General features: G+C 43.4%; 1 protein-coding gene across 1 annotated transcript; it reads left to right on the top strand.

The window, feature by feature from the left end:
- The first annotated feature begins 24 nt into the window (after positions 1–24).
- On the top strand, positions 25–19055 carry LOC100551899 (N-acetylglucosamine-6-sulfatase). Its single transcript, XM_003227902.4, has 13 exons — positions 25–246; positions 3410–3469; positions 4565–4768; positions 4915–4980; positions 7162–7260; positions 7647–7811; positions 8743–8825; positions 10168–10286; positions 11755–11858; positions 12892–12993; positions 13298–13408; positions 16071–16178; positions 17802–19055. Exons 1-13 carry the CDS (start codon positions 25–27, stop codon positions 17943–17945), a joined length of 1587 nt encoding a protein of 528 aa, XP_003227950.2. The 3' UTR covers positions 17946–19055.
- The last annotated feature ends 1139 nt before the right edge of the window (positions 19056–20194 follow it).

A 20194-nucleotide genomic window follows, 5' to 3' on the forward strand; every position in this document is an offset into this window, starting at 1 on the left:
GGGGCGGAGTTGGCCCAGCATCATATGACCGCCCGAGGGAGCGAAAGGCGCTCTTCCTGGAGGCCCGGCTCCTTCTCCGTCTTCTTTCCCATGGGCAGCCCCGCCAAGCCCGGGGCTTGGAGCCCTTGGCCCTGGCTCTTCCTGGCCGCCTGGCTCCTGAACCCGCCAGCAGCAGGAGCGGCCAGGAGCAGGAGCAACATCCTCCTCGTCCTCACCGATGACCAGGACCTCCAGCTCGGGGGCATGGTGAGTAGGCTGCTGCCTCTACACTCTGGGACTGATGCGCCTTCATACCGCTTTAACCGCCACATCGCAGTTGTGTGTCGCTGTGAGTTTTACTCTGGACTCTTGTTTGGCTTGCTACAAACAAACATGTGTTGTGTGTTTTCTGGGCTGTATGGCCGGAGTTGCTTGAGTTTCCCTTACTGTCTGGCCATGTTCCAGAAGCATTCTCTCCTGACGTTTCGCCCACATCTGTGTCAGGCATCCTCAGAGGTTGGGCGGTCTGTTGGAAACTAGGCAAGTGGGGTTTATATATCGACAGACCCAATCTTTTGAACTGAACACGCCTATATGTATTTTATAATGTGTTTTATGAATATTGATGTAAGTTAATAATATTTTTAAACTGATTTATATTGCACTGTATAATTTTTATATATGTATTTTTTGTAAGCCGCCCTGAGTCCCCTGTTGGGTGAAAAGGGCGGGATATAAATATTGTAATAAATAAATAAATATCTGTGGAATAATGTCCAGGGTGGGGAGAAAGAACTCTTGTCTGTGAATGTTGCCATTGGCCTCCTTGATTAGCATTGAATAGCCTTGCAGTTTCAAAGCCTGGCTGCATCCTACCTGGAGGAATCCTTTGTTGGGAGGTGTTAGCTGGCCCTGATAAATAAACAACACTCTGAGAATGGTAATTCCAGACAGGAAACAGCCAGTGACAGGGTTGTTGTCTGTTTTCCGGGCTGTATGGCCATGTTCCAGAAGCATTCTCTCCTGACGTTTCACCCACATCTGTGGCAGGCATCCTCAGAGGTTGTGCTGTCTGTTGGAAACTAGGCAAGTAGGGTTTATATATCTGTGGAATAATGTCCAGGGAGGGAGGAAGAACTCTTGTCTGTGAATGTTTGCATTGAATGGCCTTGCAGTTTCAAAGCCTGGCTGCTTCCTGCCTGGGGGAAATCCTTTGTCGGGAGGTGTTAGCTTGGCCCTGATTGTTTCCTGTTTGGAATTCTCCTGTTTTCTGAGTGTTGTTCTTTACTTACTGTCCTATTTTAGAGGGCTTTTTAAAATACTGGTTGCCTGACTCTAAAAACTAAAAAAAGCCCTCTAAAATAGGACAGTAAGTAAAGAACAACACTCAGAAAACAGGGGAATTCCAAGCAGGAAACAATTAGGGCCAGCTCCAGGCAGGAAGCAGCCAGGCTTTGAAGCTACAAGGCCATTCAATGCTAATTAGGGTGGCCAATTGCAACATTCACCCTGGCCTCAAACAGACAAAGAGTTCTTTCTCACACCCTGGACATCATTCCACAGATATATAAACCCCACTTCCATAGTTTTCCAACAGACCTCACAACCTCTGAGGATGCCTGCCACAGATGTGGAGCGCTTTGTCTGTGAATGTTGCAATTGACCTCCTTGATTAGCATTGAATGGCCTTGCAGTTTCAAAGCCTGGCTGTTTCCTACCTGGGGGGAATCCCTTGTTGGGAGGTGTTAACCCTAATTAATAAAGAACAACACCCTGAGAATGGGAATTCCAGATAGGAAGCAGTCAGGGACAGGGTTGTTGTCTGTTTTCCGGACTATCTGGCATATGTTCCAGAAGTATTTTCTCCTGACATTTTGCCCACATCTGTAGCAGGCATCCTCAGAGGTTGGGAGGTCTGTTGGAAACTAGGCAAGTGGGGTTTATATATCCGTGGAATGATGTCCAGGGTGGGAGAAAGAAAACTCTTGTCTGTTGCAATTGAACACCTTGATTAGCATTAAAGGGCCTTGTAGCTTCAAAGCCTGGCTGCTTCCTGCCTGGGGGGAATCCCTTGTCGGGAGGTGTTAGTCCTAATACATTATTATTATTATTATTATTATTATTATTAGCGACATTTATATCCCGCCCTTCTCACCCCGAAGGGGACTCAGGGCAGTTTACAAGTATATATACATACAATATATTATATTATACGACTATATTGCAATATTATTAGTAATAACAATAAATAAAGAACAACACTCTGAGAATGGGAATTCCAGACAGGAAACACTCAGAGACAGGGTATGTATGGCCATGTCCCAGAAGCATTCTCTCCTGACATATCGCCCACATCTGTGTCAGGCATCCTCAGAGGTTGGGGAGGTCTGTTGGAAACTTGACAAGTGGGGTTTATATATCTGTGGGATAGAAAGAACTCTAGTCTGTTGGAGGCAAGTGTGAATGCTGCAATCGGCCTCCTTGATTAGCATTGAATGGCCTTGCAGTTTCAAAGCCTGGCTGCATCCTACCTGGAGGAATCCTTTGTTGGGAGGTGTTAGCTGGCCCTGATATATTTATCACTCTGAGAATGGTAATTCCAGACAGGAAACAGTCAGGGACAGCTGACATCACCCAACAAAGTATCCCCCCCCCCAGGCAGGAAGCAGCCAGGCCATTCAATCCTAATCATGCTGGCCAATGGCAACATTCACACTTCTGAGTCCACACTGCCATATAATCCAGTTCTATGTGGATTTTATACAGCTGTGCGGGCGGGGCCTAGGCCTTCAGACAAAGCCATTCTCATGATAACCAAACGCAAGTCCTACTTCCCAAAAATGGAAATTGAAGTGGTCAGCAAAGCAGTGTATGTAATCGGTGGCAGAAAGAGTGTCAGTCATGGGACTGACATGTTCCCTTTTATTGTGTTATGGGTTTTTTTTGTTGCGTTTTTTCCATCTTATGATAACAACAAAGTGGATCTATCATGGGTTTTTCTCAGCTACCTTTGTTTAGAGGAGATTTGTCATTGAGAGAGTGCAACTTGGGCAAAGATAACCCAGAGTCCTAAGGTGCATCTACACTGTAGACTTAACATAGATTTGACACCACGCAAATTGCCATAGCCCAATAATAATAATAATAATAATAATAAAACTTTATTTATATACCGCCCTATCTCCTGGATGGGACTCAGGGCGGTTTACAGTTATAAAAGCAAACACAAACATTACATAACAACATAATACACATTATTAAACAAAGTAAAATAATAAAAATATAACAATAAATCACACTTACATGACCAAAGGAGAAGGCGAAAGACCTTGTACAGTTGCCTTGATTCTGTATAAGTGTAGACACAACCCTAGTCCAGTGCTCAAGCTGTTGCATAATTGTGAGACATTTTGTTCCATTGCATTTTCAGACACCCCTGAAAAAGACGCAGCTGCTGATCGGTCAGTTGGGGGCCACATTTGCCAACGCGGTAAGTTTTCCCGATAAATTAGACTGTCTATTAGGATCTGTGGGAGTTGAAGTCCAAAACAGCTGGAGGGAGGGCCAAGGTTTGCCCATGTCTGCCCTGAGTTGTCATCATTTCTCAGCGTTCTGTGAATAACCATAATCTGCAATATTCAAACCCGCAAATGTGGTGGGACGGTGTCGCACCTCAGAATAGTTCACCTTGCTATAGACACTCAGTCAGACACAGGAGAAAGTCTTTTGTAGTTTTATTGAGCAAAAGCAGATATAAATCAAAGCAGGCAAAAAAAAGTCAATAAAAATCCATTAGTCCATGAGCCATAATAATCCACAAGTCCATAAGCCGAAACAGTAAACAATAGATCCCAAAGAACAAAGGCCCAAAGGTTTCAAAGATCCAGGAACAATAATCTTTTCTTAAGCATGAAGCAAGGGAGGCTCCTTCTTTGGAGGCTTTTAAGCAGAGGCTGGATGGCCATCTGTCGGGGGTGCTTTGAATGCGATTTCCTGCGTCTTGGCAGAATGAGGTTGGACTGGATGGCTCATGAGGTCTCTTCCAACTCTACTATTCTATGATTCTAAAATGATTCTATGAACATCCACACAGATGAAGCGAGGATTTGCTTTGACAAAAATCTAACAGCAAACACACACATTTAAAAGCACTCCAGAAATGCATCCCTCTTTCCTGAAGAGGCCTCTCTTTTTCCCGCCAATCTCACACTCCTACGAGGCTGAACTCCCTTCCATAACAACCGGTCCGCCCTAGATAATTCAAGGTCCTCGTTGTCTCGCACCTGAACCGGGGCTTGAGACATCTCTTGCTCATTAATTCCCATGGGAATGTCATTCTGGCTGTTATCTACGGCTTGTGGGGTCAACGGTTCATTCTGCTCAAACTGCATTTCTTGAGCCTCTGAATCAGCCTGTATTCTCATTCCCGTGCCATCATCCTGAAATTCATCCTGCATCCCATCGTCTGACTCATCTGGCTCTTGTATCTGAAACCCAGAATCCCCTTCTTCATCCTCACTCTGGCTATGCTGTGGCTGAGTCACAACATTCGGCCTTTTCTCTATACCGACTGCTTGTCTTCCAGTTTGCAGTGACGCCGCTGTGCTGCCCGAGCCGCAGCAGTATCCTGACGGGCTGCTACCCCCACAACCACCTGGTGAGGAACAACTCCTTGGAGGGCAACTGCAGCAGCCTGGTCTGGCAGAAGTTCCAGGAGCCCTACACCTTCCCCGTTTACCTGCAGAAGCAAGGCTACCAGACCTTCTACGCAGGCAAATACCTCAATCAGGTAAAGAGGGAAACCTGGTGTTGCCTAGATATAGGATCAATAAGTGATGTGTGCCTTTTTTTCTCTTTCTCTTGTTTTCCTCCATCAATCTCCCCCCCCTCCTGTACCTGCTTTGTGTTTTGACTGACACTTCTAATCGTTTGCAGTATGGAGACCCTAAAGCCGGAGGCGTTCAGCACGTCCCCTTGGGTTGGAACTATTGGCTAGGCCTGGTGAGTAACACACATCAACCCTCTCTTGTTAATTTCCAGGGATCCATTAGTGAGTGAGTTGCAACTTGTTTCACTTCTTGTGTTGTCGAAGGCTTTCATGGCCAGGATCACAAGGTTGTTGTATGTCTTTCGGGCTGTGTGGCCATGTTCCAGAAGTATTCTCTCCTGACGTTTCGTCCACATATATGGCAGGCATTCTCAGAGGTTGTGAGGCATGGATAAACTAGGCAAGGAAGGTAAATATATATCTGTGGATTTCCAGGGCAGGGGTCCCCAAACTTTTTAAACAGGAGGCCAGTTCACGATCCTTCGGACTGTTGGAGGGCCGGACTATAGTTGGCCACCAAGCAATAATAATTAACAACAACAACAACAACGAGGGTTGGAAGAGACCCTTTGGGCCATTGAGTTCAATCCCCTTCTGCCTTTGTGCGCCAAAAGCACAAGCAAAGCACCCCTGACAGATGGCCACCCAGCCTCAATGTTTAATAATAATAATAATAATAATAATAATAATAATCTTTATTTATACCCCGCCACCATCTCCCCAACGGGGACTCGGGGCGGCTTACATGGGGCCATGCCCAGAACAATACAATATAACAAAATATAATAGAACAACAAATCATGGCACATTAAACAACACAATAAAAGAAAATATACACTACATTAAACAAGATCAAAAGAACAATAAAACCAAGGGCGGGCCACATGAACACTAGGTTAAAACTCGGGGTGAGAAAGGAAGTAGGAGCAAAAACCACATTAGTAAAAACCACTAATAATAAAGAGGGTTGGAAGAGACCCCTTGGGTCATTTAGCCCAACCCCCTCCTGCCCTTGTGCCGTGGGGGCCAGATAAATAGCTTCGATCGGCCGCATCTGGCCCTCGGGCCTTAGTTTGGGGACCCCTGGTCCAGGGTGTGACAAGAGTCCTTAGTCAGTTGGAAGCCAGCATTAATGTTACAGTTAATCACCCTAATTAGCATTGGAAAGGTTTGTCTCTTGCCTGGGGAGCATCCCTGGGACAGCTAATGACTCTGAACAAAGGATGCCCCCCAGGCAAGAGACAAAGGACTCTTGTCACACCCTGGACTCTCCACAGATATATATTTACCTTCCTTGCCTAGTTTATCCATGCCTCACAGCCTCTGAGGATGCCTGCCATAGATGTGGGCAAAATGTCAGGAGAGAATACTTCTGGAACATGGCCACACAGCCCGAAAGACATACAAGCCTGTTTCACTTCTGCTTCCATCAGTCCCAGCCATACCAGTGGGATTTGAGGGGAATTGGCCTGGACATTTTGGAGTTGTAGGTACTGGGATGTATAGTTCACCTGCAATCAATGAGCACTCTGAACTCCACCAAAGATGGAATTGGACCAAACTTGGCACACAGAGCCCTCATGATCTTAAAAAAATATTGGAGGTCTTTGGGGAAAATTCACCTTGATTTGGGGGAGTTGTAGTTCACCTACCTCCAGAGAGAACTCTGAACCCAAACACCGATGGATCTGGGTCGAACTTGGCACACATACCTGATATGCCGAAATTTGATAAAATTTGTCATTTTATTTTATGTCTTTTTAATTTTCAGTTGCATATTGTTCGGTACTTTGTGTTGTTGTACTTTCATTTTGTATTTGTAAGCCGCCCCAAGTCTCCCCGGGGAGATGGCGGCGGGGTACAAAAATAAAATTATTATTATTATTATTATTATTATTATTATTATTATTATTATTGATCACTGGAGGGGTTTGGGTGGAACTGGCCTTCTTTTCTGGGAGTTGTAGTTCACCCACCACCAGGGAAACTATGACCTCCAGCGATGATGGACCTGGACCAAACTTGGCACACAGAACTCCCATGACTAACTTAACCTACTGGAGGGGATTGAGGGGACTGACTCACCATAGTGGGAGTTGTAGTTTACCTTACAGCCAGAGAGCCCACTAAACCCCACCCATGATGCATCCAGAGCAAACTTGCCCAACATAACAAGCTCCGGATGGAGTTTCTCGGGGCTAACCTGGCATGATGTGAGTTGTAGTTAATCCGCAACCTTATGCATTCTGTACAATTAAAAAAAATACTTTTTCAGAAAAAAATTGGGCAACTACCCGAGCTATGTAGTTATCAATAAATGAAACTTATAAGAACTTTTGTGCATGTTGTCATAGGTGGGGAATTCGAAATATTACAACTACACCCTTTCATCAAATGGACGCGAGGAGAAGCACGGGGACCTTTATGAGGAGGACTACCTTACAGATCTCATTGTGAGTTGTTCCACGATGTCTTACCTTCACGCTTCAAATGACAAGCGTATTGAGATATACTTTACAATTATGCCAGTATTCCTTCAGAGGTGTCATATTAAGACATAGACATTTAGACAGCATGTTTTGTTTTGTTTTCTTTATGCTCTGTGTCTGTGGCAGTGATTGCGGCCATGAAAGCCTTCGATGACACAAAGCTTTTGTTCTTGGTGGTTTTCCCATTTTCATATTGTTCCTCTGCCCCAAAGTGGAGGACCTTCTCTGTGTGTGTGCTTTTCCAAACACACACATATACTCATACTGTTATTGCCTGCATCATTCTGCATCTTCTCCCAATCTCAGCCTCTTTCCCTGCCCATTCCATCTCACCTCATTTCCTTCTGCAGACCAACCGGAGCCTGGCCTTCCTGCAGAGGCTCTCTCGCCCCCCGTTCCTTATGGTGTTGGCTCCTCCGGCCTCTCACTCCCCATGGACGGCAGCCCCGCACTACAAGTCGGCCTTCAGCACCATCAAAGCTCCCCGGAATGGAAGCTTCAACGTTTACGGGAAGGTAAGTTCCAGGCTGGAGGCTCTGTTGTGTTCCAGCTTCTATCTTGATGCCTTTGTCCTTTTCCGTGAACAATGCAATGGGTTGCTGTGAGTTTTCTGGGATGTATAGCCATGTTTAGAAGCATTCTCTCCTGATGTTTCACCCACATCTGTGGCAGGCATCCTCAAAGGTTGTGAGGTCTGTTGGAAACTAGGCAAGTGGGGTTTATATATCTGTGGAATATCCAGGGTGAGAGAAAGAACTCTTGTCTGTTTGAGGCAAGTGTGAATGTTGCAATTGGTCACCTTGATTGGCATTTAAAAACCTTGCAACTTCTAAATCTGGCTTATTCCTGCATTGGGAATCCTTTGTTGGGAGGTTTCAGCTGGCCCAGTTTTTTTTCCTTTAAATAAATAGAAACATAAAAAGGGGGCCATTCCAGACAGGAAACATTCAGGGCCAGCTAACACCTCCCAAGAAAGGATTCTCCCAAGCAGGAAGCAGCCAAGCCATTCAATACTAATCAAGATGGCCAATTGCAACATTCACACTTGCCTCCAACAGACAAGAGTTCTTTCTCCCACCCTGGACATCATTCCACAGATAGATAATCCACGCTTGCCTAGTTTCCAACAGACCTCACAATCTCTGAGGATGCCTGCCATAGATATGGGCGAAACATCAGGAGAGGATGCTTCTGGAACATGGCCAAACAGCCCGGAAAACTCACAGCGACGCAGTCACTGTTTGTATGTGTGTATACAGCTCAAATTTGAACAAAATTGGAGACACGATGGTGGGAACATTTTATAATTTTAGACCACTTAGCATGGAATGACCCCACTGTACAATATTAAAACGATTCTAGCCCATTTTAAGTCTTTATCACAGGGGTGAGGAATGGAACATTTCCGTCTGTGGATCAACCTCCATCAGCCTCTTCCTTTTCTAGGACAAACACTGGTTGATACGGCAAGCGAAGTCTCCTATGTTGAACACATCCATCGAGTTCCTGGACAATGTCTACAGGCAACGGTAAAAAAGGGGCCCGGCTGGAGGAGGAGGCAACGCTGAATGCATTTATTCAAAGTGGATTACAAATATCACTGGTGTTTTTTAGCAGGTGGTGTTGAGGAGAGCTTCATGAGTCTGTTTTTAGTTGGAAGGATCTGAGATCTTTGATGGACAACTAGACTTGAATATTCTAAGACTGTGGTTTTCAACCTGTGTCCCCAGGTGTTTTGGCCTACAAATCCCAGAAATAATAATAATAATAATAATAATAATAATAATAATAATAATAATAATAATAATCCCAGCCAGTTTACCAGCTGTTATGATTTCTGGGAGTTGAAGGCCAAAACATCTGGGAACCCACAAGTTGAGAACCACTGTTCGAAGAGATCTTCTCCAACTGGTTGGGATGGAAGATTGCACTGGATCTATTGGTTTCTAACTGCATTCTTGAGAGCCAATCTGTTATAATGATTTGAGTGCTGGATCAGGACTCTGGAAGATATGGGTCTGAATTTCCATTAAGCCATGGAAATCAATTTTTTCTGCTTCAGAGGAAAGCAGTGGCACTCTACACCCCAAACAAATCTTGACACATGACACAGTGCTTCAAGTTGTTTCTAACTTAAGGCAACTATAATAATAATAATAATAATAATAATAATACACAACACACCAGACATCACAGTTGTGGAAAAGAACAAGGTTTGGATCATTGATGTTGCCATCCCAGGTGACAGTCGCATAGATGAAAAACAACAGGAAAAACTCAGCCGCTATCAGGACCTCAAGATTGAACTTCAAAGACTCTGGCAGAAACCAGTACAGGTGGTCCCGGTGGTGATGGGCACACTGGGTGCTGTGCCAAAAGATCTCAGCCGGCATTTGGAAACAATAGACATTGACAAAATCACCATCTGCCAACTGCAAAAGGCCACCCTACTGGGATCTGCACACATCATCAGAAAATACATCACACAGTCCTAGACACTTGGGAAGTGTTCGACTTGTGGTTTTGCGAAACGAAATCCAGCATATCTATCTTGTTTGCTGTGCCATACAACGTCGTTGTGTTGATAATAATAATAATAATAATAATAATAATAATAATAATAATACAGTAGAGCCTCACTTATCTAACATAAACGGGCTGGCAGAATGTTGGATAAGCATAAGGAGGGATGAAGGAAAAGCCTATTAAACATCAAATTACATTATGATTTTACAAATTAAGCACCAAAACATGTTTTTTGACAGAAAAAGCAGTTCAATAAACAGCAATGTTATGTAGTAATTACTGTATTTACAAATTTAGCATCAAAACATCACAATGCCCCATGTTGACCCCTGTCTCTGGTTCCAGGTGGCAAACCCTGCTCTCTGTGGACGACATGGTGGAGAAGGTCTTGCTTCAGCTGAAATCACTTGGCCTGCTAGATAGCACATACGTGTTCTACACATCGGATCACGGGTACCACACAGGTGAGTCATAGCCTGCTATAATTATGTGTAAAACATTTATTATTATTTATTTACAGTATTTATAATCCGCCTTTCTCACCCCAAAGGGGACTCAGAGCATCTTACAGAACAGACATTCAATGCTGATTTTACAATATACAGAACAGACAACACAAACAGAGATAAAGATCGTTTTTCCCATCTTATTTCTGGCATCTTGTAGGCTGTGCTCGACTCTAGCCACGGGAGGGTTCTGTCACTCTATCTTCCATACTGAGAAACTTTCCTCTGATCAATGTCCTTAAGGGCACTTTTATTACCTCCCCGCTAAAAGCAGTACTTATTTACCTACTCACCGTTCTGCTTTCGACCTACTAAGTGGGCAGGTGAGATGGGGCTAATGGCAAGTGCTCACCCCGACTCAGGCTCAAACTGTTGACCTTTCGATCGGCAAGATATTTCTGCAGCGCAGCGGTTTAGCCTGCTGTGCCAAGCCCAGAAAGATGGTACAGTAGAGTCTCACTTATCCAACAGAAACGGGCCGGCAGAATGTTGGATAAGCGAATATGTTGGATAATAAGGAGGGATTAAGGAAAAGCCTATTAAACATCAAATTAGGTTATGATTTTACAAATTAAGCACCAAAACATCATGTTATACAACAAATTTGACAGAAAAAGTAGTTCAATACACAGTAATGTTATGTTGTAATTGCTGTATTTATGAATTTAGCACCAAAATATCACGATATATTGAAAACATTGGCTACAAAAATGGCTTGGATAATCCAGAACCTTGGATAAGCAAGTCTTGGATAAGTGAGCCTCTACTGTACTATTATTATTATTATTATTATTATTATTATTATTATTATTATTATTTGAAACACAACAAGATGAGCCCACAGCAGACACTCTGCTTGCTGTTGTATTATTATTTTATTATGACACAGCAAACAAGATAGATATGCTGGATTTTGTATCACAAAATCACAAGTCGAACACTTCCCAAGTGTCTAGGACTGTGTGATGTATTTTCGGATGATGTGCGCAGATCCCAGTAGGGTGGCCTTTTGCAGTTGGCAGATCGTAATTTTGTCAATGTCTATTATTAATATTATTAGTATTATTAGTATTATTATTATTTGAAATACAACAAGATGAGTCCACAGCAGACACTCTGCTTGCTGTATTATTATTATTATTATTATTATTATTATTATTATTATTATTATTATTATTATTATTATTATTATTGAAACACAACAAGATGGGTCCACAGCAGACACTCTGCTGGCTGTTGTATTATTATTATTATTATTATTATTATTACTGTATTATTATTATTATGTTCTCTGAGCATGAAGACTATATTTCTTACTGTGACAACGCATGCCTCGGTTGCGCTATTCTTCCACTGCCATCTCTATGCATATAGTTGATATTAAGAACTAAATATCAACAGCAGCCACATTTTTTAACTTTCCCAGGTCAGTTTTCTCTGCCCATCGACAAGCGACAGCTTTATGAGTTCGACATCCGAGTGCCGTTGATGGTGAGAGGCCCTGGCATCAAGCCGAACCAAACATACCTGGTTAGTGACCTTCTTTGCTCTTCTTTCTCTGCTCTTTGCCTCAGCTGGGAGAGCACATAACATTGATTACCTGGCGATTGATACTTACAGCATGGATGGGACTCATGTTGGAGTTATGGTTTGTGTCGTATGAAATTTTCACTTATGGTTTAAAGCTAGTGTGTGCCTGCAATGTGGGCGTTGACATGTTCTGAGATAACGTTCTCCGCTCCTCGCCAACAATCAAGCTGGACATGTAGATGGTCTTCTCCGGCTGTGTTGTGTATATACGAGGGTTATCCAGAAAGTAGATTATGTTTTGGAATTAAAAATGAATGAAGTATAGGAGAAAACATTTACCATATGCAGTTGAAAGCCACACCCAAATAAGCACTTCTCAACATAGTCACCATTCAAATCTAGGCACTTATCATAGCGATGAACGAGCTTGGCAACTCCTTCCCCACAAAACTCTGCCGCTTGAGTCCTCAACGCAGTGTTTTGGTGACGATGCGCAACTGCGAGAAGAGGTGACCGGCTGGTTGAGGACGCAAGCGGCAGAGTTTTGTGGGGAAGGAGTTGCCGAGCTCATTCATCACTATGGTAAGTGATTAGACCAGGTGTGGACAAACTTGGGCCCTCCAGGTGTTTTGGACTTCAACTCCCACAGTTTCTGGCCTCAGGCCCTTTCGTTTTGCCCCTCAGCCGCTTAAGCGTATAAAAGGAATAGGACTAAAAGAGAAATATAAAATAAATTTGTTTGCAGACGATACCCTTTTATCAATGGAACAGCCAATAAAACAATGGGAGAAAATAGAGGCTCATTGAACAGAATTTGGATTAATAACAGGTTTACAAATTAACTGGAACAAATCAGAAATGATGATATTTAACTATCAAGAAGGGGCCTGAGGCCAGAAATTGTGGGAGTTGAAGTCCAAAACACCTGGAGGGCCCAAGTTTGCCCATGGCTGGATTAGACTTACTCCAAACCTAGAGTCTGTTTGTAGCACCACACTATTGCCCATCATTCTTCCTTCTTCTGTCTTATCAGGAACCTATTCTCAATATAGACCTGGGACCGACCTTCCTGGACATTGCTGGATTCAACGTATCTCTTACTCCCATGGATGGACAGTCTTTCTTGCCCCTGCTGGTAATATTTATTTTTTATTTGTTTACAGAATTTATATTCCGTCCTTCTCACCCCGAAGGGAACTCAGAACATACATACGCGGCAAACATTCAATGCCGTTTATACACTGGCAAGACAAACAATTGCACGTTGATAGTTATATAGGTTTTTCCCATCTTGGATTCTAGGACGCATACACAATTCTCATTGGATTTTGGCCAGATTCGTATTCTAATTTATTTAAAAGGGATGAGAATCATGCATCCTTTGAGAACACGGCAGGCAGATGTGGGTATGGGGCTGAATTTTGTTTTCTTTGGTTCAGGTGAACAAGACATGCAGGAACGGATGGCGGTCAGATTTCCTGGTGCAGTACACGGGAGAAGGGTGTAGCAGCAAGGACCCATACTGTCCTGCCTTGGGACCTGGCGTGTCAGTAAGTGCTTGTATGGGGTATCTCTTAAAACATCAGGCACAGGGTGCATCCTCCGCACTTATAACAAATATCCAGGTACTTTAACAGAGCTTGGTACTGTTACCTGGGATGGACTAGGATGGGCGGAGCTACAAGCTCTGAGGCAGGGCTGAGCTTCTATCCCTGTCCTGCGGCGCCTGCCAGGACATGGGGGCGGGGCTAGAGGAGGGGGCGGGGCCTCTTCCCAAGTGCCTGACGGGGCTGAACCGCTATACCCGCCCCTGTGTTCTAACAAGCACCTCAAGGGAGGTATATAGAGGCTCATCTCTGACTCACGCTCTTGCGAAGAGGCCCCACCCCAAGCCCCGCCCTTTAGTCCTAAAAGGCCTCTCAGGAGAGATATAGAGGCTCAGCCCTGTCTCGGGCTCATGGAACGAGGCCCCGCCCCCTTCCCTAGCTCCGCCCTCTGTGTCCCAATAAGCAACTCAGAAGAGGGATACCTTCTCAGCCCTGTCTCGCGCTCTTGGAAGAGGCCTCACTAGGAGCGGAATACACAAATCAGTTTTTCTAAATCTGTTGTAAATGAGTTAAATTAGCTTCCCCACATAGTGGTACCTAAATTTCCTACTTGATAGATGCAACAATCTTTCGGGTTGCTTAGGTCAACAACGAGCAGGGCTATTTTTTTATTTTGATGGTCGGGTGCTCACTCCAACACGGGCTGGCCTCGAACCCATGACCTCTTGGTCATAGTGATTTATTGCAGCTGGCTACTAACCAGCCTGCACCACAGCCCGACCCCAGTTCCTTTCATTAGTGGCTGCTACTTCCCGACGGATGTTGGGTGGTGCAATACCAGCTTAACAGTGTAATTTCTCTAGTGGTGTGGGGCATAGACATCCTGTGATAGTGCGGCATGTCCACTGTTTTAACGTGGTGAGATGTATTCCACATTGGACATGCGTATTCAGCAGCAGAGTAGCAAAGTGCAGGGGCAGATGTCTTCACTGTGTCTAGTTGTGATCCAGTTTTAGTTTTTAAAGGTTGTAGTGTAAGAGATAAGAAGACAACTTCTCAAATGCCAGCATCCTGGTCACCATACCCCCACCCTTGCATATACACACACACAACCTGGTGGAGGAGAAGTGAGATAAACATGCCATAAATAAGCATTGGCTTCTGAACAGAGGCCATATTCTGTAGAGGAAGCACACAGCCGTGCCCTTGTGTTGTCAGAAATGTAGTGCTGACAGGCAGTGATGCATAAGCTGTGTCCACCTCTGATCCAGTCCATCTTCCCTTGGAGAATTTTGCTCTGGGACTAGTCAGGCTCAGTATTTGCCTATGCAAAGCGGATTTGCTTCCACACCCTTCCTGTTATTTTCATTTTCATAAAAGCCCTTTCAGGCTTAAAGCAGCTTGGAGGGGAGCCATGTTTGGGGCCTCTTGTCCCCCCCTCCCTTGTGGATTCAGGTGGTCTCTGGTTCCATGCTCACAATTGCCAGCGTGTGTTAGAAATACCAACACATTGAATGGAGAGAGAGTGTGAAATCTACTCCCTCAGTCCCTCGAGCAACCTATTCATTACACTGGGTTTGGTAAGGAAGGGGATGGAGTCTTATGACAAGAGAGGCAATATATTTATTTATTTATTTATTTACAGTATTTATATTCCACCCTTCTTTCTCACCCCGAAGGGGACTCAGGGCGGATCACAAGGTACATATACATGGCAAACATTCAATGACATTAGACGTACGACATACAGACACAGAGGCAATTTTTTCAGGGGGGTTAATTGGCTCCGAACCACCCTGATTTATTGGGGAGTCAGGCCTCTCACCAATCCATCTTCCATCAGACCGCTTAAGCATCTGGCTAAGCAGCACCGACAAACGACACCACAGTCTTAATTCAGCTGATCACAGCGGTTCCAAGGCTTTATTATGTACAAACTATATACAACTACAAAGTCCATCGCTCATAGGATCCATGCTTCCCTAGCAAGGCAAAGCATGTCCTCTCTCTTTAGTTGGCTCCGAACCACCCTGATTTATTGGTGAGTTAGGCCTCTCACCAATCCATCTTCCGTCAGACTGCTTAAGCATCTGGCTAAGCAGCACCGACTAACGACACCACAGTCTTAATTCAGCTGATCACAGCGGTTCCAAGGCTTTACTATATACAAACTATATACAACTACAAAGTCCATCGCTCATAGGACACATAATTCCCTAGCAAGGCAAAGCATGTCCTCTCTCTTTGCCGATCATCTGCGAAGAACCAGAAGGCTTGACCTATTGGCTAGGCAGGCTATCATTCAAGCTGGCCTGCCATTAACCCATGTGCTGCTACACAGTTGCAAAACCCAAAAGCACAAACACTTGAATTCACCATTTCACACTTACACCAAAATACAACAACAAATTTAACATTTTTCAGCTTCCCTCTTCATGAGGATATTCTCGATTCTGGCCATAGGAGAGCTGCCACTTCATCGTCCACTTGTGACATACAGTCCTTGATAGAGTACTTCCTCATTCTTCTGCACACTGCTGGAAATTTTTAAGGCTACCATCCTGTTGGTGTTTGCTAGTGACGTTCACTTGTTATAGGAAGCCACACGCACGCTTGGCTTGATGTTACAAGGGTATAAAGTCTCCCTTCTTTCCTGTTTTGACAGCAATGCTTCCCTGACTGTGTGTGTGAGGACGCCTTCAATAATACCTATGCCTGTGTGCGCACACTCCACCCCATCAATTTGCAGTATTGTGAATTTGCTGATGCCCAGGTAAGCTTCGCCAGGTATTTCCTAAGGGATGCATTTCCTAAGGGACGGCTCGTACCGTCAAGAATAAGCATGGGCAAGCTTTGGCCCTCCAAGTGTTTTGGACTTCAGCTCCCACCATTCCTACAATATGAATTTAACATGCTTTGCCAATTTTTTATTTCTTGATCTGAAATTCCTACAGGTAGCATTCTAAATAAAAAAAATAATTTGGGTAATATCTTCATTTTGACTAATGATATCCTACCAAACCATGATAATTTGAGTTTATTATACTCCACTGATTTCTTATTAATTATTATTATTATTAATTATTATTATTAAACTTTATTTGTACCCCGCTAGCATCTCCCGAAGGACTCGATGCGGCTTACAAAGGCCAAGGCCTCAACACACAATATAACAATACAAACAAAGGCAAATTAAAAGAATTAAAACAGTATAAACCACAAGCAATAACAATACGCTAAAACACAATAGAACTGGGCCGGTCCAGAGTAATGGGTACAAGATTAAAAGTGCTGATGTGACAGGTGATATATAAGGCTTATAGGGCAAGTGCAGAGTGCGATATGCGATCTTAATTCTAATAAAGTGCTTTATTAGATAAATGCTTTATTAGATAAGTGCTTTATTAAATAATTTCCTTTCTTAATTTGGTTAAGTTGTGTATTTCCAATTTTTTTAATTCTTTAGTTATATTTATCCCTAAATATTTAATTGTTTCTTTAATTTTGATTTTGATTTTCCCCTCCTGGTTTTTTTTTATCTCTTCTTCTTGATGGTTAAATATCATCATTTCTGATTTGTTCCAATTAATTTGTAAACCTGTTATTAACCCAAATTCTGTTAAATGAGTCTCTATTTTCTCCCATTGTTTTATTGGCTGTTCCATTGATAAAAGGGTATCGTCTGCAAACAAATTTATTTTATACTAGCTGTGCCCGGCCACGCGTTGCTGTGGCAAAGTGGTGGTGGTATTGGTTAAAAATGGTTGTGTAATTTTTATTTGACATTGTTTGTATTTTTTAATTAATTTTATTGTAAGTTATCTTTTTATTTATTATATTTTATTATTTTCTTGTATTATTTTTAGTTATTTTCTGTTATTATAGTATTTTATTGTATTAATTTTTTAGCGTTTTTTATTATTTTTTAGTTGTTTTTTATTATTTTTAATTGGGTTGCTAGGAGACCAAGTTGGAGGAGCTTAGCCTTCTAACTGGCAGCAATTGGATAAAAGCAATTATTCCTCTCTCTCTAATTAGGACTTTATTTTTCTTTTCTTTTTGTTGTATCAACCTAGAGGCGTGGATGATGGGTTGTGTTGTCAAATTTCGAGGTTGGGAGGGTCTGTAGTTTTGTTGTTTTGTGGGTTGCCGTGATGCCATCACTCTTTTATATATATAGATTTCTCTTTTAGTCCTATTCCTTTTATACGCTTAAGCGGCTGAGTGGGGAAAGGAAGGGGCCTGAGGCTGTTAGGAATGGTGGGAGTTGAAGTCCAAAACACCTGGAGGGCCAAAGCTTGCCCATGCCAGCTCTAGAGCATGCATCACTTTGTCCAACCTCTTTCCCTGCATGAGAGAAGCTCTCCTGCCCACACCGTCTCTTTTTCTGTCTCAGGATTTTGTAGAAGTCTACAACCTGACCGCAGACCCGCACCAGCTCCTGAACGTGGCCAAAGCGGTAGACCCTTCGCTGTTGGAGCAGATGAACCAGAGGCTGATCAAGTTCCAGGCGTGTTCAGGGCCCAGCTGCCGCTCCTAGCTCCCCGGGGGAAGCCCTTTCTTGCTGACCGTGCCAAGGAACCCCAGGAACTCGTTTTGGATCTCACCATCGTTTTGTGGCCTCAGCTCCTCCTCTCTCCACTCTGAATCCCGACATTTTAATGCCACTGGAAGAGGAGGAGGAGGATTAGATGGGAAGCCAATGACTTCCAGAGACGGGACTCCAGTTGTTGTTGGACTGCAATTCCCAGAATCCCCAACCAGAAGTCAATGGTCAGAGGTTGTGAAGGTTGCAGTCCAACGGGATCTGGGAGTTCTGACTGGGAGTCACTGCACTATACCCGATTCCGGTGAAAATTACTAGATGTCAGGTTCCACTGACTTGTGTTTCACTGTTCGTGTCTCCTTCTCATGGAGGCCATCAACATGGAGGCCATTCACATCTCAGGGTGGACCACATTTGGTCCCAAGGAGGCCAGGGATGGGTGGAACAGAGACCAGCATCTACCCTTTACATCTCTAGAGGGTTTGCCAGGATTTCTGAAGCCAACTTTTGTAACCATATCAAAATGGATTGAGATTTTTTGAATGGAAAGACTTCTTGAGCTCAGCTAAGTTCTGCTGCTGGAAACATATCCGTGGGTCCCATGTTCTTTTGTTCTTTACATGCTCCAGCAGATGGATTTAGCGGTCCAAGTAAAACAACGACACGCACACAAAACTTGGACATTAGAGGTTTCGAGTTAGCAGAGGGGGGTTTCTGGTGCATTGGTTCCAACTCGTGGAAGATCCCGTCCAGTCCTACCAACCCTTCCCTGAACGGCATGCCATGGTCAGGTAGGGAAAGATGACCTCTTCTCGCCTCCTGCCTTGGCTGTGGAAAGGGATTCATGCCCTCATCTAGTCACTAGTCTGTACACAATATCTTCATCGGATTCTTATTTTTTCTCCTATTGAGACCTGGAGGCTCACCATATCATTCCACAAATGTTGCGTCTTGCAAATCCTCTGTCCGTGTAGAAGGTTTGCTTCAAATCCTCTCACTTAGCCAGTAGTGGCTCTGGCAGCTGCTGTGTTGTCCTCACTGTGTCTCTCTCTACTTTATTACTGTGAAAAGAAATGGAATAAAGAACTTGTTTATTGGAAAATATACTCTCACCTTTGCACTTGCTTTGCTGGCTTTTGCTCCGTATACTCAGGGAGGCAGACGCCAGGAAACAAAAGAATGCGTTCCTTTGGGATTACTGTAACAGATGCCCGTTTGTTTATTTATTTATAGTATTTACAGTAGAGTCTCACTTATCCAACATTCGCTTATCCAACGTTCTGGATTATCCAACGCATTTTTGTAGTCAATGTTTTCAATACATCGTGATATTTTGGTGCTAAATTCGTAAATACAGTAATTACTACATAGCATTACTGCATATTGAACTACTTTTTCTGTCAAATTTGTTATATAACATGATGTTTTGGTGCTTAATTTGTAAAATCATAACCTAATTTGATGTTTAATAGACTTCCTTGATCCCTCCTTATTATCTAACATATTCGCTTATCCAACGTTCTGCCGGCCCGTTTATGTTGGATAAGTGAGACTCTATGTATTTTCCACCCTTCTTACCCAGAAGGGGACTTAGGGTGGATCACAGAACATACATATGCGGCAAACATTCAATGCTGTTTATACACTGACAAGACAGACAACTAATAATAATAATGATAATGATAATAACTTTATTTTTATACCCCACCTCGATCTCCCCAAAGGGGACTCAGAATGGCTTACATGGGGCCAAGCCCAAATAAAAACAATAACAATATAAAACACAACAATAGACAAGAGGCAGGCACAATTATAAAAATTTAAACATTACCCAATAAAAATAAATGACAAAAACTTAATAAAACCATGGATTAAAACGTAGAGGTTGTAAAAATAGACTGGGTAAAGTGCACCATATACATATTGTAAACACGAGGTGACTGATAAAGTGCTGCAAATTCTTGGAAGTGCGAATTGGGATGGGAGTAGACCTGTGTCTATATCAAGCTGACAAAGATAAAAAGTGCAAACCGATACGAAAATGGTCACGGATACAGGATTGTTATGGGGATGAGCAATCTTTATCCAAAGGCCTGAGTGAAGAGCCAGGTTTTCAAGCTCTTTCTGAATGCTACCATGGTGGGTAGCAATTGTACATAGATAGAGGTGTATACAGTATAGGCTTTTCCCATCTTTGACATCTTGGAGGCTTGTGTTCGACTCCAGCCACGGAGGCTGCTGTC

Source organism: Anolis carolinensis, unplaced genomic scaffold (assembly GCF_035594765.1).
Source record: "Anolis carolinensis isolate JA03-04 unplaced genomic scaffold, rAnoCar3.1.pri scaffold_8, whole genome shotgun sequence".
In the NCBI taxonomy this organism is placed as follows: domain Eukaryota; kingdom Metazoa; phylum Chordata; class Lepidosauria; order Squamata; family Dactyloidae; genus Anolis; species Anolis carolinensis.